General features: G+C 42.9%; 1 protein-coding gene across 2 annotated transcripts in view; it reads right to left on the minus strand.

Moving 5' to 3' along the window:
- PLBD1 (phospholipase B domain containing 1) overlaps window positions 1-3,979 on the minus strand; it is a 55,271-nt gene extending 51,292 nt beyond the window's left edge. The window contains exon 1 of one of the 2 annotated variants that reach the window (XM_039239973.1): window positions 3,868-3,979. In XM_039239973.1, the coding sequence (XP_039095904.1) occupies window positions 3,868-3,955 (88 nt within the window). In that variant the 5' untranslated portion in view covers window positions 3,956-3,979. Of the gene's footprint in view, window positions 1-1,726; window positions 2,324-3,867 lie in introns of those variants that run through there. The other variant, XM_039239972.1, reaches the window with a different exon arrangement.
- Between the last annotated feature and the right edge of the window lie 13,100 nt (window positions 3,980-17,079).

Raw genomic sequence — 17,079 nt, forward strand, 5'->3', positions numbered from 1 at the left:
TTTAGTGTGGGTTGGATACTCATCAATTTCAGAGTACTGAGCTGGGCACTTCAGAGAAAACATGACAAGCAAGAGGTAGCAGAAACGTTGCCCTGGAAAATAGGTTACTATGGGTGGAACACAGGAAACACATCTGTTTGAAGTAATCAGCGTGGGCATCACCAGCTGTTCGCCAAGACCAGGGTAAGAAGTCTTTTCCCGACTGCCAGGCACCGTCTGTCAGGATCAGCGGCCGCAGAAACACCCTCACTGTGCCTTGACTCCTGACCAGACTGGCCTGGCTTCAGCCGAACTGACGTTTAAACAGCTGTTTCTTGTCAGGTGATACCTTCTTGAATAAACAGTGCCTCATCTTCAGAAAAACAGGATCTCCACCTGACTCCTCGGGCTGTTCCCTCCATCTGACGAACACTTAAAACAACCCGAACAATCCAGAGGAACAGAAAAGTTAAGAAGGGTTTCACTTATTCTGGTCACAAAAAGTCATTTCCGTTTCTGGAGCACTTTCTAGCCTGTCCCAGGCATGTCTGAATGAGCCATCTTCCTGGGCACCAGCGCCACCTCTGGAGCCCAGGCAAGAAATAGAATGTGCAGGTAAATCAGGGGTCAGGAGCCACGGGGGTGCATGGCTGTTGACTCCAGAGGCCCAGGCAGTTTAAAAGACCGGAAAGATTTAAGAGTGGTAAGTGGGCAAGTTGTGAAAGCAAAGACCTTGAAATCTGGTGATTGCAGTTACTTGTCGATGGAAGGTGGTGTAATAAGAATCAGTACACTCACTTGGGAAGGGGTTTGCTCTCCTGAACCCCACCCTGTGCTTGCACAAGGTCAGCACAGAAAAGGGCTTATGAAATAAACTTAATCCTTTCTTAATATTACTGTTGAAGTCTTTCAAGTTTCTATGGTTAATTTGGGTCTTATCCATTGGGAAGAAAACTGATAAATCCAGGAGTTTTTTTGTTTTTGTTCTGCCGCAAAGGATATAGATTGGTGTCAACATCTGTAAGGATAAAGCCTGCTTTACAAAGAGGGGAGTATTTAAGTAAATGCCCTTTGTCAACTCAGCAATGACTTCACTCGCTGTGTATCTTAATCCAAACTACTGAATTTCTCTAATTTCAGAGCGAGAGTGCTAACCATCACACCGTGTGACCCCGTGCTCAATTTCTCTCAATTTCAAATGTTCTGTAAAATGAGGGTAACAAATCCTATTTAGGGTTATAGTAAGCATTATACGAAAGACCCTTTAGCACACTGCCTGGCACATGGCAAGCTCACGATACGGGGTTGCGCTTATTTTAAGCCAAAGTCACTGGCAGTTAAGAAGAAAAGCAGGCAGCCTGGAACCAGACCTTTAAGATGCGCATAAATATATTTAGATGTTCTTTTAGGACTCGTGGAGAGAGGCTCGGCGAGCCAAGTGGCGCGCAGCAGTGCACTGATTTATGGGCCAGGCATTCCGGCCAACAGTTCTTAAGTTCGCAGGAGCGCACCCCGCGCCCTTCTCGGAGGCCGTCCCGAGCTGCGGCGGCGCTGGAGCCGGCCAGGCCCGACCCCCCCGCCCCGCGGCGTCCGCCCGGAACCCAGACGCGCGCCGGCCGTCAACTTGGCCGAGCCCGGGCGCGGGCGGGAGCGCGCGGGGCGGCGGCGCGCGCAGCGCGGTAACGCCGGCGCCTCTCCCGGACGCCCGCCCCCGGGGTCCTCGGGTCCTCGGTCGCGCGCGGCTCACCTGCCAGGCTCGGTGGCACCGCGGCGGCCAGCAGCAGCAGCAGCAGCAGCGGCGGCGGCGGCGGCGGCGGCGGCGCGGGCAGCCCGAGGCGCCCGTCCCGGCTGCGGGGGGCCATCGCTCGGGCGGGACGAGGCGGCTGTCGCGGGAGCGGCTCTTGGGCCGGCTGCAGGGCGCCGCGTCTCCGAGGTCGGGACGTCCTCAACTTCCCTCTTCCATTAGCCCTGCCTGCGTGGGCCTTTTTAGGGGCGAGGAAACCTCACGTGGCCTTGGGAACAACCTTCGCCCCGGCGGGCCCCGGCCTGGGAAAGGCGGGTCCTTTCTGACCCTCTAGCACCCTGTGGGCCGGGCTGGGCACGCTCCGCAGCGGCGCTTGTGGGACCTGGAGAGGGTACGTGCCGCTTTCTCTGCGCTCGTCGGGCAGTATTGCGGCCCGAGCAGGGTCTGAACAAACCAGTTCACATCAGCGCCGCTAGCCTCTGTCGCCAGGGTCAGCCACTCGTCCGTGGCAGCGGCGATGAGGCACCCTGGGCGGTGGTGACTTGCATGCCCCTGCCTACACGCAGCTCTGCTGCTGTGCCGTTCTGCAGTGGTCGGTACAGGTCGCCTTCTCCCTCAGTGATTAGTGCCCCTCGGTCCCGGGCTGCTTAACCTGAACCCGTTTGCTGCAGCCACCCCCGGACCTGGGATCCTTGGCCGTTCTCTTCATTGGCTGGAGCCACCACCAGAATGCGATTCAGACAGGGCTGAGACTCGGTTTATTCCCGAGCCCCTGGGAAGGTCCCAGTTCTGTGCTGGGTCCGTTGACATTGTGAAGTAGGCAAAACTATGCCTTGGGTGACATTGTGAAGTTGGCAAAGGGTGCCCTAGGTGACATTGTGAAGTAGGCGAAATGCACTGTATTTCTTCCATAAGCATTTGTGGAGCCCATGTTGTGTGCCAGGTGCCAGGGATGTACAGACGTCAAGAGCGTGTCCCACCGCAGACGGGAAGGGACAAAGCCCTATAAATAAACAGGTGCTGGGAGTTGCCGTTAGTGCTGTAATGGAGCGATGGTTAAGGTACAGTGTGGGAACCCGGGAAGGGGACAAGCCACTACAGAGCGGAGGGGAAGGGGGTTAGGCCCGCCACTGTCCTCTCTTGGTCTTTCTCGAAAGCTTAACTGAGGTGTCAAGGGGAGATGGGAAGGGAGGACACGAAGCACCTTTCTTAGAGGGGGGGATACATTTGTAGCGGTTAGAAAAGATGCAGAACAATTACAGCCCGTTTCTGTGCAAATCGTTGAACATAGGTCCTAGGCCATCATTTCGTTTGGTGACAGCAAACGAAAGTGCTTAGATGATAATGTCACTTAACGAACGAAGGAATCGAGGACGTTGTAAAAAGTGCGCGTTTTTCTTCAAGTCAGAAAATTAAAGCGAAGGCAAATTGTGAGGATTTTGGCGGCACCGTGTTGGTAAGAGAGCTACATGAGACATTCAAAGAAGCGGTGCCTCCCCAGATATTTGAGTCATGCTACCCTCTACCACCTTCCTTCCCTTTACTAACCCTTCCAGGGCAAGGAGCCGAGTGTTTGGATGCGATCACATATACAAAAATACCTCGTGTGAGCTACGAGGCACCCATTCATCTCACAGGTAGTCATCAAACACCTGTTGACTTCCATGTTCCAGACATAGAGCAATAAACAAGGCAGACAAAGTCCCTGCTCTCACAAAGCTTGCATTCTAGTTGAGGGGGAAGCAAATTATGCAAATAAATTAATTGAATCGGGGTTTCTCGACCTCAGCGCTGTGACATTTTGGACCATACGATTCTTTGCTGTTGGGGGTTGTCCTGTGCATCCCCTGGCCAGTATGCACTGAATGCCAGCACCACCCCTCCCTCCAACTTGTCACCATCTCAAATGACTCCAGACCAACTGCCAAAGTTCCTTTAAGGGGCAAGACTGCCCCAGTTGAGAATCACTGGATTGGATGATGCTAAATCTTAGCCTTCCTTAAAGTGGCAGTGTTACTTACCTGGGAGGGCTATGAGCAGTAAAACTCACACCAAAGCTGAGAAGAGAAAGAGCACTGAAGATGTTGACTATGGAATGTCATTATCACTTTTCTAATAGACATGTGTGGTTTGGGGCTACTCACCAGCCATGACCTTATTCCTAGAACTACTTTTTCCTGAATCTGGGAATCCAGATGGTTTAGAAGTTTCAGTGAGCAAGTGAGGAGGCATGTTTCCACCAAGAGACACAATAATACCTTCGTTGAGCTGGGATTTGAAATTGCTGCTTGGTCTTCACTGGGCTTCCCTGGGGAAAAGAAGGGGGTGGGGGGCACGAACGGGATTATTGTGCTGGTTATCGCGGTTGAGCCTGACAGTGAAGTGGAAATACAGCTACAGAGTAGGAGGAGGGAGCAGGAGAAGCGGGAGTCCCTGGTGTCACCCTGTTCTACTGAAATGCTTAACTGAATGTGCTGTCACATCGCCTAGGCAGCACCGCCAGGGACTAAAGCTCCTCTCCCCGCTAGGTGACCAGTTACAGGAACAGAGATGGTGACCTCTGTATTTCTTTCCTTGCTCTAACACGTGTATGATGGATTCAAAATGTTACAGTTCCAGAATGAAATGCACACAATGTAAATTTACTTCTTTTTATAATATATTTATAATATAACTTAGCATTCAAACACATCCACTGATGGTAGAGCTTTTAAGATGTCAAATTTTGGGTTCGTCAGTCTCATTTGGACAAAGTCCTTAGTATCCTTTGCCTCCTCTGTATCCTTCCCCCATTTCCTTGACATTAATCTCAGGCACCTTACCCATGGGCTTGATATTGGGTAAGAGGCATCTGCTCTGTGAGTCATCCTCTTGGCTTAGTGGTCTCCACTGAGATATGGCTTGTCTCTTCTGATCCTTTATCTGTGGCTCTTGGCTTTGAGTCTAGATTCTTACGTACTCTGGGTATTAGCTAGGGTCATGCTAGCTACTATGACAAATAAACTCCAAAAGTTCAATGGGTTAATACAACAGAAGTTTATGTGTGGCTCATATCCCAGTTCAGTGTGGGAGTTCTTAATTTATATGTGGCTTTCTTTCATTTAGAAAGTTAGAAACCCAAGCGCGCCTAGGTGGCTCAGTCAGTTAAGCGTCCAACTCTTGACTTCGGCTCAGGTCATGATCTCACTCATGGTCATGGGATGGAGTCCTGTGCCGGGCTCAGTGCTGAGTGTGGAGTCTGCTTAAGATTCTCTCCCTCTGCCCCTCCCCTGCTCTCACTCTCTCACTCTCTCTCTCTCTCTCAAAAAAAAAAAAAAAAGGAAAAAGAAATTTAGAAACCCAGCTTCCTTTCATCTTGTGATCCCAGCATTCCCTGAGGCGGAGGCTTCCAAACTTTCTTGGTTCATAGTGTCCTTAGAGTCTCAGTACTACATTCTTGGGGCTGCAGACCAAACGAAATATCTAACAGTACCTTTTATTTAGTGGTTAGTGCCACACAGTTTAATGACAGTAGTTTGCTCAGCAGTATGCTGGGACAGTAGTATGCTTTCTTAAAAAATCTGATATCCCAAATACACTCTTCAGTTCACAGTGATATGTTCTACTGATATTACTAGTTCCTGTGAAAATGTAATATATTCTAGGTACGCCTTGCAGATTCATTATGGTTGTCAAACTGGATGCAGAGATCATCACCCTTGGGCCTTGGAATCTTTACTTCCAGCCAGAAGAAGGGGAAAGTATCGTGTAGTCGTGCTTTTTAACCACTTTTGCTAATATTCCATTGGCAGTATCTGGACATATCGCCATACCTATATGCCAGAGAGACTGGGAAATGCAGCCTGCGGCGGGTACATCACCCCACAGTAGGGAAACAAGATTTTTTGTCGGCAGCTAGCTGTTTCTGATACTATTTGGCAACCTCTCCATCCAGATTTGGATTCTACTGGGTCCTTTGGCTCATTCGCAAGTGTATCTCATCTCTGGGGTGTGGCTCAGAGATACTCTAGTATATGTCAGTCAGTGATCCTATCTGGGGGTTCATCTCCCCAGACACTTCCCCCAGTCGTTGCTGCTCTACAAATCAGGTGCCGTGTGGGGCACACAACTCCATTCCAAGGTTTACAAGCTCATGAGCTACTCTCTGGAAAGTTTAAAGGTAGTTTCCTCTGGTAATTCTAGACCTATCTTGAGTTTCTATTACCAAATATTTCCACATGCAGCCCCACCCAGCAAGCAGGTGACTCACCCCCTAAAGGAAAGGGTGGTACTTGCCTTTGCATCAACCCACTACACATTTCTCTTATCAGCTCTTCAAACTTTTTACTTCTTTGGATAAGAACTAATTCAACATTATTATAATTCTTATTACAATTTATCATTCTTTTAAAAATGTTTTTAAATTTATTTTACTTTATTTTATTTTATTTTATTTTATTTTATTTTATTTTAGAGAGAGAGAACATGAGTGGGGGAGGGACAGAGAGAGAGGGAAACATAGAATCCGAAGCAGACTCCAGGCTCCAAGCTGTCAGCACAGGGCCTGACTTGGGGCTCGAACTCACAAACTGTGCGATCATGACCTGAGCCGAAGTTAGACAGTTAACCGACTGAGCCATCCAGGTGACCCCAGTTTATTGTTCTTGAATATGCTTTATGCCTTTTATTTCAATCCATATCTTTCAATTTTCCAAACTAAGTTTTTGAATATTTTAAAATATTTTCCTCTCCCAGAGGAAAACTTAAGCTTTGAAGAGTACAGTCTTCATCTACTCAAGACCTCAAAAAGACACAAATTTTACACTTTGATCTTTTAGTATTTTCATTTTTCCTCCCTTGAGCAATGAGCCTTGGACTCTTGGAATAAATACAGTGAAGAAGGATTTACCAGATTAAACATTTTCTCAGAAGACGAATGTGTAGGGTGATGTTTTAGACTGCCATCCAACTATTCTGTGTTTTTATTTCTGTAACTAATTCTTCTTTTCTTTTCTGTTTGTTCCCTCCATTATTGTGTGTAGGCTGTTTTGGTAGTCAAACGTATCATTTGGTCTATAGGTGTTAGAAGACAGAGTTGAAATTGCTATAGAACCAAAGAAAGGGTGGACGTGTCTCAGAAATCTTGGACTTGGGCTTGATGCTTGTAGAGCTAGTTTTGACTGCTTCCAGCACAGTACTGTAATGCTTGCCTGTCCTGTCTGCTACTCACTTACTGGCTCTTTCTATAAGCTGCCATCCATTATACTTTACAGGCTACACCTGTCTTGTAAGTTGGGTACAGAAAAGAGGGGCTGCCGTTGGTCAGTGATTGTAGGGCAGTTAGCAAGTCTTAGCTTTCGGGTCATGGCATTCGGGTGAGATGTGCCTCAGGAATGGTTTACTGTAGCCAGAAATGTAGCAGTTAAGAAAGAAGTTTCTGTACAAGTTGAATACTGACACAGTGTTTTTTAATTCTTATTTTTCCTACAGCTGACAAACATGAACTTTTTACCCCACTGATAGGTATCTTTATTCCTATCTTTCCCTCCAAAGAGGCTGAAAAAGCCACTCCTAAATACTTTTAGGGCACTGAGGATTTTCTGCATTGTTTAGGATATAATTTGGTGCCAGAATAGCTCGCTCTTTCTTTTTTTTTTCCCCAAAATGTTTCTAAATCTCTTTTACTAGCTCTTACCTAAATGAAGTGGTTACATCCTGGAGTAGCTACCACTGGCTTCTTCTATTTTTTTCTCTCCTGTTAATAATTTAGTACAATCTCTTCATTCTACAGACAGAAGTACAAATGCCAAATAAAAACAACCGCAAATTAAACCTTTCCTTAGTGGTGTTTAACCTTGACTATAGATTTGAAATATTTCTGTGATAAATGTCCCTGCTTTACTTTCAGGTTATAAGAAAGGATTTGAAGCTGAATGGTACACAACAATGAATACATGAAAAATACTTGATAAATATTTCATAAATCTGGCTGCTCTTGATGTTTTTATTTATTTAAAAAAAATTTTTTTAATGTTTATTACTTTTGAGAGACAGAGAGAGAGACAGAGAGCAAGCATGGGAGGGACAGAGAGAGAGGGAGACAGCAGGCTCCAGGCTTTGAACTGTCAGCACAGAGCCCGATGCGGGACTCAAACTCCCAGACCATGAGATCATGACCTGGGCTGAAGTCAGCCACTCAATCAACTGAGCCACCCAGGCGCCTGTCCTGATGTTTTTAAACAAAGACAGTAAAAAGAAACTTTTAGGCAGTTAATTCTTGCAAACTGTCTAGAAATCAACACCATTAACCCAGCTCAAAACTCCAGAAAATGTTACTAGGAAAAGATCCAATTTCAGCCTAGTTGAGTAAACTAGATGAGTCTCTCCTGGACGCAGAACACAGGAGTTCTACACTGTGCATATTAATTTTCCAGGCAACTGTAGGTTGTGGAGGGAGTGGTGTCAAAGGAAACTTGAATACTCTCTCTGTTGAAAAACTGTCTGCTATTCATTGGCTTCTGTTCAATTATAAAAATTCAACTGAGTAAATTTAAAGATCAAATTGGCTTTAATTCAAATATTTATGAATCAAGGAGCATCCTATCTAGCAAATACAAAAGATCTCTACTGAGCTGTAGAAAAGGAAAGGTTTTTAAAGGAAGAATGCGCGTGGAAAAAGGAAATTATTCCTGCATAGGGTACAGTTTCAAGAAGGGTACCCCTTCTTGAGGGGAGCAGAAGTGGGGACTACCCCACTGTTATTGATCAGGTCATTCCAGGCTGACTGGTTAAAAATCACCATCTCTGGAGAGGTAGAAACTGCTGCTATGTTAGACATTAAGTCATGGTTTACCCATGTGGGGCTTAGCACAAGTGACTCTATTTTGGGGCTGTTGTCTCTCTCTCTCTCCCTCCCCCCCCCCAAACACTTCCTAGCTGGCTTACATCTTCAGAATCCCCTTTTCCATGCTACCACCGATACTTAAGCTCTGGGCACCCCTACCCTGCCCTCTCTCAGCAGCCAGAAGATTGTTTCTCTTAAAACTCATTCTCTCAAGCCTCAATCCATTAGTCGTACTGCCCTGGAGGCTAGACCACATTTTAGGCTCATCAAAGCTTCCTCTCAACAAAGGTGGTTCTCTCCTTAGGGGAAATTGCATACCACTACTAAGAAAATAGTAGGTTCTGAATTGGTCCAAAAGCAAAAATAAAACCAAACATACCCTGGCTCCAGTGGGGGTATGTGTGTAGGAAATGTTACCTACAAAATGTTAAACATCAGATTAACTTTGCCACTGGAGACTCATCTACATACTTTTTGAGAGAAAAGGTTGTGGCCATGAAATTTTATGCTGTGTCAATTTTGGTTCATGTATTAAGGTCACAGATTTTCAAGGACTCAGAAAACAGAACTTACATGAATCGTTTTTGAAAAAAAATTCCTTTGATAGTCTTCAGCTGACTGACAAGTCAAAATTCAGGCTGGAAGAATGGGGAAGACATAATGTAAAAATTGAGAGGGGGGTCTTTCGTTCAGTTTGGTAACTCGAGACCCCAAATTCAGGAGTCAGGTTGACTGTGTTCTCAGTTGGATTCCGCAACCTATGGGCAGATTGGCCTCAGTGCTTTCACTGACAGGACTGTGTTTTCTTTCTGCTTCCTCTTCTTGCCCCTGTGACACAAGGTGCATTTCTCAAGCTGCATGCTTGAGGGCAGGAGGCTTCCTTGCTGTGGTTGATAACCATTTAAAGCACAAGTTGCTGCTTTTTGGCTCAGCACTTGCTACAAAGCAATTTGATTGGAACACTATGTCAACAGGAATTACCTAACAGAAGCAAAGTTGCATAAAAACCATAATGGCCATTTTCATTGCCAAATAAATTGAGCAATGATTTTCTACATCCTTATAACTCCTCTTGAATAACGAGTCATGCTTTTAAAAAATCGGCTCCGAAAAGCAAGTGACTCAGAGGCAATCTATTAACAGTCTCGGTGCCCATCCTCGTATTGTTTATCTTCTAGGGAATGATGTTATTAACTAGGCTTAGGTAGTGTGGGATCTTTGGCTGAGCTAAGCTAGAATGCATGTTTGGATGTGTCTGATGCATGCATGAGCCCATACGTAGCCACCTGCCTGAGTTGGTTTGCACTGAGGAAGGATACTGGAGAACTAGGTTTGCGTGTAGGCTCTTGGGGAAAAGCAGAGCGGCTGGGCAGAAGGAGGAAGGGAGGGAGAGAAAAGCATAGCGACACTGTTGAGATAAAATGCATCATATGGTCAAACCCCACCATAATACCACGAGCGGAGTCCAAAAGCTAAATAATTTACTACAAGGGACATGCTTGTGCAAGGTTAATGAAATGGAAATGTGGCTGGGAGAAGGTTGGGACTCACTTGCCAATTGTACCAAACCTGAATTTGTTTCATTGTATGCATAAGTTGTTATATATTCAAATGGATACAAATTTTAAATGGGGTGTGGAAGGGGAAGCTGGCTGAACAAAGAAAGAATTAACATGAGTGTATTGTAATGCATGTTTCTCTGGTGTAGGATTTGAGGTGATTTTTTTCCCCATGTCCGTGTTTTCCAATTTTTTTTAATGACAAGAACATAGTAGTTTTGTCATTGAAAAATTTTATTTTTATTTTAAAATATCCATAGGAAATTTCATTTTATATAAAAAAGTGAAAATATTTGAAGGTATCCTGACTGAACAAATCCTCTAAATAGACTAACGAGAATCAGGAGTTTTAAATTGGCCATTGTATACTTTGAAACATAAGGTATCTTTTATGGTTTTGTTGTTGTTTTTCAAGCCCACACCTAATGCAGGGCTTGAACTCACAACCCTGAGATCAAGAGTTGCATGCTCTACCAACTGAGCCCGCCAAACACCTGCCCTAAAGCATATATTAGGTCGAGCTTTTTCCCTGTGAATGAACATATTGATTAACAGTTCCATTCGTGTTTTTTTGTAGTCGTTGTTACACTTTTTTTCAAAGTCTCTTCAGTGCCAAAAGCAACAATTGGAGGTATAAATCATCTATGAAGCATTTTCAAAATGCTCATGGTTGCTTAATGCTCCCCGATCTTCTCTGGGCTCGGATTTTACAAACCTCCCAGAAGATTCAAATTCTACCCTACCCTGTGTTGTTGAAATCCAACTGCCTATGTAAGAAAGTTCAAAGTCCATGGCTGGGCCTTCACAATATGACCCTATGCCTTTCTATCTCATTTCATTTCTCCTGGGTGAACCCTCTTCTGGTCTACACTGGGTCTGAAACATCTTGCCCTTTCTTTCCATTTTTAACGAGCTTGTTCTCAGTTTATTCTTTTCCTCTCTTCCTTTGCAAGCCAAGTTGTCATCTAAGACTCAGCTCTTGGCCCAAATTGGCTCTGTTCAACAAGCACTTTGGAAGGCTTAGCAAAAAATGCGTCACTGTGCTAGATACTGTCAGCAGCTCAACGAGAACATTTGTGGCTACTGCCCCTGGTAGTGGGATTTGGGTAATACACAAATTACTACAATGCCAGACAGAGTAATACGAAGTGCCACACAGGTACGAGTTGTATGAGGTTCAACAAGGGTAGAAGCTGCTTTGATCCACGTTCACCTTTTCCTGCCTTAAATTACTCTTGCACTTATATTTATAGCACTCATTTTGGCCCTTATTTTCTATTTTATGTGTGTTTTATGTGTGTGTACTCTCCTTAAATAACTCGAAATCAAAGGCAACTCTTAAATGAATTTAGTTTTCCCCCCAGGGTAGCCCAATATAGTGGGATACGTGGTTGTATGGAATTGAATCCTAGCATAGGTGGATTATCCAACAGCATGGATGATGGGCATGCAATGACTCCCGCCAGGGGAATGGCTTGAAATGCCCCACACTCTCAAAAAGAGAGTCGGGGCTCCTGGGTGGCTCAACTGGTTAAGCGTCTAACTCTTGATTTGGGCTCAGGTCATAATCTCAGGGTCATGAGATTGAGCTTCGTGTCGGGCTCCATGCTGAATGTGGAGCCTGCTTAAGATTCTTTCACGATCCTTTCTCTCTGCCCCTCCTCCCTCATAAAAAATATAATAAAATTTTAAAAAAGAAAAAAGAGACTCCACTAAGCCTTTCCAAATAAACAGGAAGCTAAGTACAAGCAGAAAGATTGCTCTTTAATCTCCAAGACTGGTCTCTGGGTCTTCCTTTCATCCAAATTGCTTCACTAGCTTCATATGGAGAAATTCTAATGCTCTTAAAAGAATGAGTTTGCCTTTCTATTCGTTAATGTTTTCCATGCAACACTGCTTATTGACCCAGGATTTGATGGCTTAGGACCTCACTTATTTTTACTTCCCTTCTTATCTCCCTTATTCTGGTCAGTGAAACATAGTGATTGAGGTATTTTCATTCAAGAACCAAACTGTGATTTCAAATCTTAGCTTTGCCACTAACTAACTTCAGTTTGCAGGCAACTTTATCTCTGTGCCTTTGTTTCAACGTCTATATGATGGGAATGATAATGCTAGTACCTACCTCATCGGTATTTTATGAGTTTAAAGAGCTAAAGTGATTTGACAATATCCATGTAACATAATATTTCACAAGTGCTCTCTTGATCCAGTTTTGAAGTCAGAGCTAGAAATTCTCCATTCCTCTTCCGGGTAGTTGCTAAGCCTCCACCCTAATTACTTCCGTTGTTAGGCTCTAACCCTCCTGGGTTACAGTATCCAGCACCCACTGCCAGAGGCCCCCAGGTACTAACACCCAGGGATGGCCTGTTCTTTGGGCCCTTGGAGTTATTCAAAATACCCAGTCCCTAGGAAGTCAAAACCTAGCTGACATCACTCTGTTGGCCAGAAAAACTGCCCTTTAGGCTCTGCCAGCTGGCTCAGTCCCAGGTACAAACTGCTGTGTGGCCTTGCACGGCAGCCTTCTCTTGTCTGAAGCTGTAAGTGACAAAAGTTCTGCCTTTTGTCTGAGTGTCACTGTGCTAAGTCTGGCCATCCAAAGAACCTATAATCATACCTGATACCATATAATTATGAAATAACTAATACATGTAGAGCACTTAATAAATGTTACCATTTTTTTTTTATAAAAAAGGGCTTTCTATTCCCAATTTCTGTAAAATTCTGTGTACACGATGTTGCAAGACTATTCCTTTTAGGAATTCAAACTATTTAACTTTTAGATTGGAGCTAATCTCAATAGAAAAGTATCTTTTCGGGGCGCCCGGGTGGCTTAGTCGGTTAAGCGTCCGACTTTCGCTTAGGTCACGATCTCGCAGTTCGTGGGTTCGAACCCCGCGTCGGGCTCTCTGCTGACTGCCAGCTCAGAGCCTGGAGCCTGTTTCAGAGTCTGTGACTCCCTCTCTCTCTGACCCTCCCCTGCTCACACTGTCTCTCTCTCTCTCTCTCTCTCTCTCTCTCTCTCCTAGAAATAAATAAAAAACATTAAAAAATTAAAAAAAAAAGAAAAATATCTTTTCGATGTTAATTCAGTTTTGACTTTATTGTATTCCAATATGCAAACTGAAATATATGGATGGAAACCAGAGTATCACCCCAAAATAGACCTCTCTGAAATAAAAATGATTTTGAGCTGAAGGCAATTAAGAAGCAGTAAACGCAGAAAAAGGGCCTCCTTTTCTGCATGAAGGCAGGAAATTAATCTTCATTGGACTATCCCCAGCCCAAACCCCTTTGTCTTATCAACGTTTCACCAATTTATTGTTTCTTTTTCTAAAAGGTATAAAAGCTTCCGACTCTGGTCACTTCTCTGGGTTTCATTCTCTTGTGAAGGCTCCCATGTACATGGAAAAATTCAACACAATTTGTGTGCTTTTCTGCTGTTAATCTGTCTTGGTCACTTTAATTTCCAGGCCCAGTCAGGGACCCTGAGAAGGTCAAGGAAAAGTTTTTCTTTCTCTATAAGTCATCATGGAAAATACAATGTATGACTCCAAAATGCAGCTTAGGTATAATTTTAAAAAGTGTGTATTGTGGAAAATTTTACACCTAAACAAAATTGAAATAAAAACACATGTACCATCACCAGCTTCTATAATTTGGCCAATATTTATCCAGACCTCATATCTCATCCCGCTTATGCTAGAGACCACTTTCTAAAAACACAATAGTAATACCATTATAATATATTTTAAAAAATGAGCAGCAATTCCTTAATATCATCAACTACTTAGCTTCCAGATTTCCCCAATTATCTCCTAGATTTATTTATTGCTTTTTCTTTGAGTTCTTTGGATTGGGACCTAGACAGAGTCCACTCGGCATAGCCTACATTTCATTAATATGTGCCTTAAGTCACTTTTAATGTATCGCTTCCCCTTCATGTATTTTTTCCTTACAATTTATTTGTTAAAGATACCATACTCTCACTTTTGCTGAATGGATCTATGTTGTATCAGTTTAAAAAAAAAAAAAAGCATTGCTGAAGTCTTACTGACATAAAATAACCACACATAGAGTGTATCGATGAAAGTGTACATATGTTTTGACATAGATACACACACAAAACCATCATCGCTCTAAAGATAATCTATCACATAAAAGTTTCCCAGCTTTCCTTAGGAATCCCTCACTCTCACCCCTTCCAACTGTCCATCCAGAACCACTACTCAGTTTTATGTCACTGTGCTGTTCATTTTCTAGAACTCTACGTAAATGGAATAATGCAGGAGGTGTTCTTTTTGTATGGCTACTTTCACTTAGCATAATTTGAGATCTATCCCATGTTGTTCTTTTTTATATTGCCAAGTAATATTCTAATGTATGGATAGACCATGATTTTGTCTACTCATTTACCTATTTATGGACACGTGTGTTATTTCCAGTTTGGGGCTATTCTAAATAAAAATTCTGTAAACATTTGCATAGAAGTCTTTGTGTGGACATTGGCTTCCATTTCCTTGAGAAAATAATTAGGAGTAGAATAGCTATGTGATAGGTATACATTTAACTTTTTAGGAATTTGCAAACTGATTTTCAAACTGGTGGTACCATTTTACAGTTCTGCCAGCAGGATATGAGTGTTCTAGATCCTTTATATACTTGTCAACACTTAGTATGGTCAGCCTTTAATTTTAGCCTTTCTAATAGATGCATAGTAGTATCCCACTGTGGTTTCAATTTATATCTTCCTAATGAAGAAAGATGCTGAGCATCTTTTTTTTCTAAGTTTATTTATTTTGAGAGAGAGAGCACGAGCAGGGGAGGAAAGAGAGGGAGGGACACAGAATCCCAAGCAAGCTCTATACTGTCAGCACAGAGCCTGACGTGGGGCTTGAACCCACAAACTATAAGATCATGACCTGAGCTGAAATCAAGAGTCGGATGCTTAACCAACTGAGCCACCCCGGTGCCCCAATGTTGAGCATCTTTTAATCTTCGGTGAAATACCAAATCTGTTGTTCATTATTAAATTGTTTTTGTTTCCTTTGTTGCTAAGTTGTTTTTTAATCGTGAAAAGATCGCATAACATAAGATCATCCTCTCAACAAATTTTTAAGTATGCAGTATGGTATTGCTAACTTTGAGCACAGCATGATATGGTAGATCTCTACAGCTTTTTCATCTTGCTTAATTGAAACTTTATACACATTTAATAGCACCTCTCCACTTTCCCCCTCTTCCCAGTTCCGTCAACCATGATTTCTTTTCTATGAGCCTATTTTACATACGTGGAATTGGGCAGTATTTGCTTTTCTGTGACTGGCTTATTTCATTTAGCATAATGTTCTCAACATTCATCCATGTTGTTGCATACAGCAGAATTTCTTCCTTTTCAAAGGCCGAATAATATTCTACTGTGTGCATACCCCACATTTTGAATCCATTCAACTGTAGGTACATTTCGATTGTCTCCTCCTTTTAGCTGTTCTGAGTAATGCTGCCGTGAACATGGAAGTGTGAATATTTTGTTAAGATCCTGATTTCAATTCTTTTGGGTAAACGCCCAGAAGTAGGATTGCTGGATCATTTGGTAGTTTGATTTTTAATTTTTTGAGGAACATCTATGCTGTTTCCCATAACATTTTACATTCTTAGCACCAGTGCAGAGGATTTCAATTTCTCCACACCCAGGCACCCCGAGAGTGCTTTGTATATTATAGAGATAAGACTTTTTACTGATATCTGACTTGCAAATATTATCTTGCAGCCTATGGCTTATCTTTTCATTTTTTAAATGGTGTCTTAACCATTTTTTTAATGGTGTCTTAAGAACAGAAGGTCTTAACTTCTATAAAGTCCAGTGTTTTCATCTAGAAATGCTATACTTTTAGGTCTACAATCATTTTTGAATTATTTTTTGTATATTATGCAAGATACTGATGAATATCTTCCCTTCCTCCCTCCTCTCCCCTACCTCCCTCTACCATTTACCCCTCCCTCATTTGTTCATTTCTTTCTTGTCCAACCCTTTCAGTGTAGTTACACCATTTACCTGTGATACATTTAAACAGTTTTATTGTTGTTATCCTGGTTTTAGTACGTTCTTCCTCCTCAATCCCGGCTGATATAAGTTACATGTATTTTCTGAGTAGATGAAATACTAACATGGTTCTAAAATTCAGAACACAGAATATTATACTCACAGAAGCACACACTTCTCCTCCCTTCCCTTCTACCTCTCCAATCCCCACAGTTTTTACACTCCATTTCCCTATACTCTCTATAGAGAACCAGTCTTCTAAGGTTTTGGTTTATCCTTCCTGTTTCTTTTTCACAAATAAGCTGATAATATGAGTGTGAGTGTGTGTGTGTGTGTGTGTGTGTGTGTGTGTGTGTGTGCTGACAGCTCAGAGCCTGCAGCCTGCTTAAGATTCTCTGTCTACCTCTCCTTCTGACCCTTCCCCCTGCTCACTCTGTGTCTCTCAAAAATGAATAAATGTTAAAAAAAGAATTTTAAAGTAAGTCCATATGTTTTGTTTTCCCAACTTGTTTGCCAAGTCCTCCTCTAAAATGGTGTACCGGTTTGGATTTCCACCACCAAATGCCTGCTTCCACAAAGTCTTATCAACAGAATGGGAGGCAATCTGATAGTATTTTTTTCCCTACGAAATTTTGCATCTTTGCATAGTCACATTTATAAATATTTAATTTATTGCCTCTGTATTTTGATAATTTAATAAATTTTATAATGTCAAAGCGTTCCCCTCTAGTAATGTTATTTTTTTTCTTTTTTCTGTTTTCTTTTAGAAAGAGAGGGAGAAAGAGAGCACCTGAGTGAGGGACGGGGGCGGGGTGGGGGAAGAGAAAATCCCAAGCAGGCTTCATGCTCAGTGTGGAGCCCTCCCTTATACTAATGTTAAAGAATTCATTTGTGTTTTATTCTAATACTTGTATGGCTTCCTTTTTTACTT

Source organism: Hyaena hyaena, unplaced genomic scaffold (assembly GCF_003009895.1).
Source record: "Hyaena hyaena isolate Hyena2069 unplaced genomic scaffold, ASM300989v1 scaffold_164, whole genome shotgun sequence".
Lineage (NCBI taxonomy): Eukaryota > Metazoa > Chordata > Mammalia > Carnivora > Hyaenidae > Hyaena > Hyaena hyaena.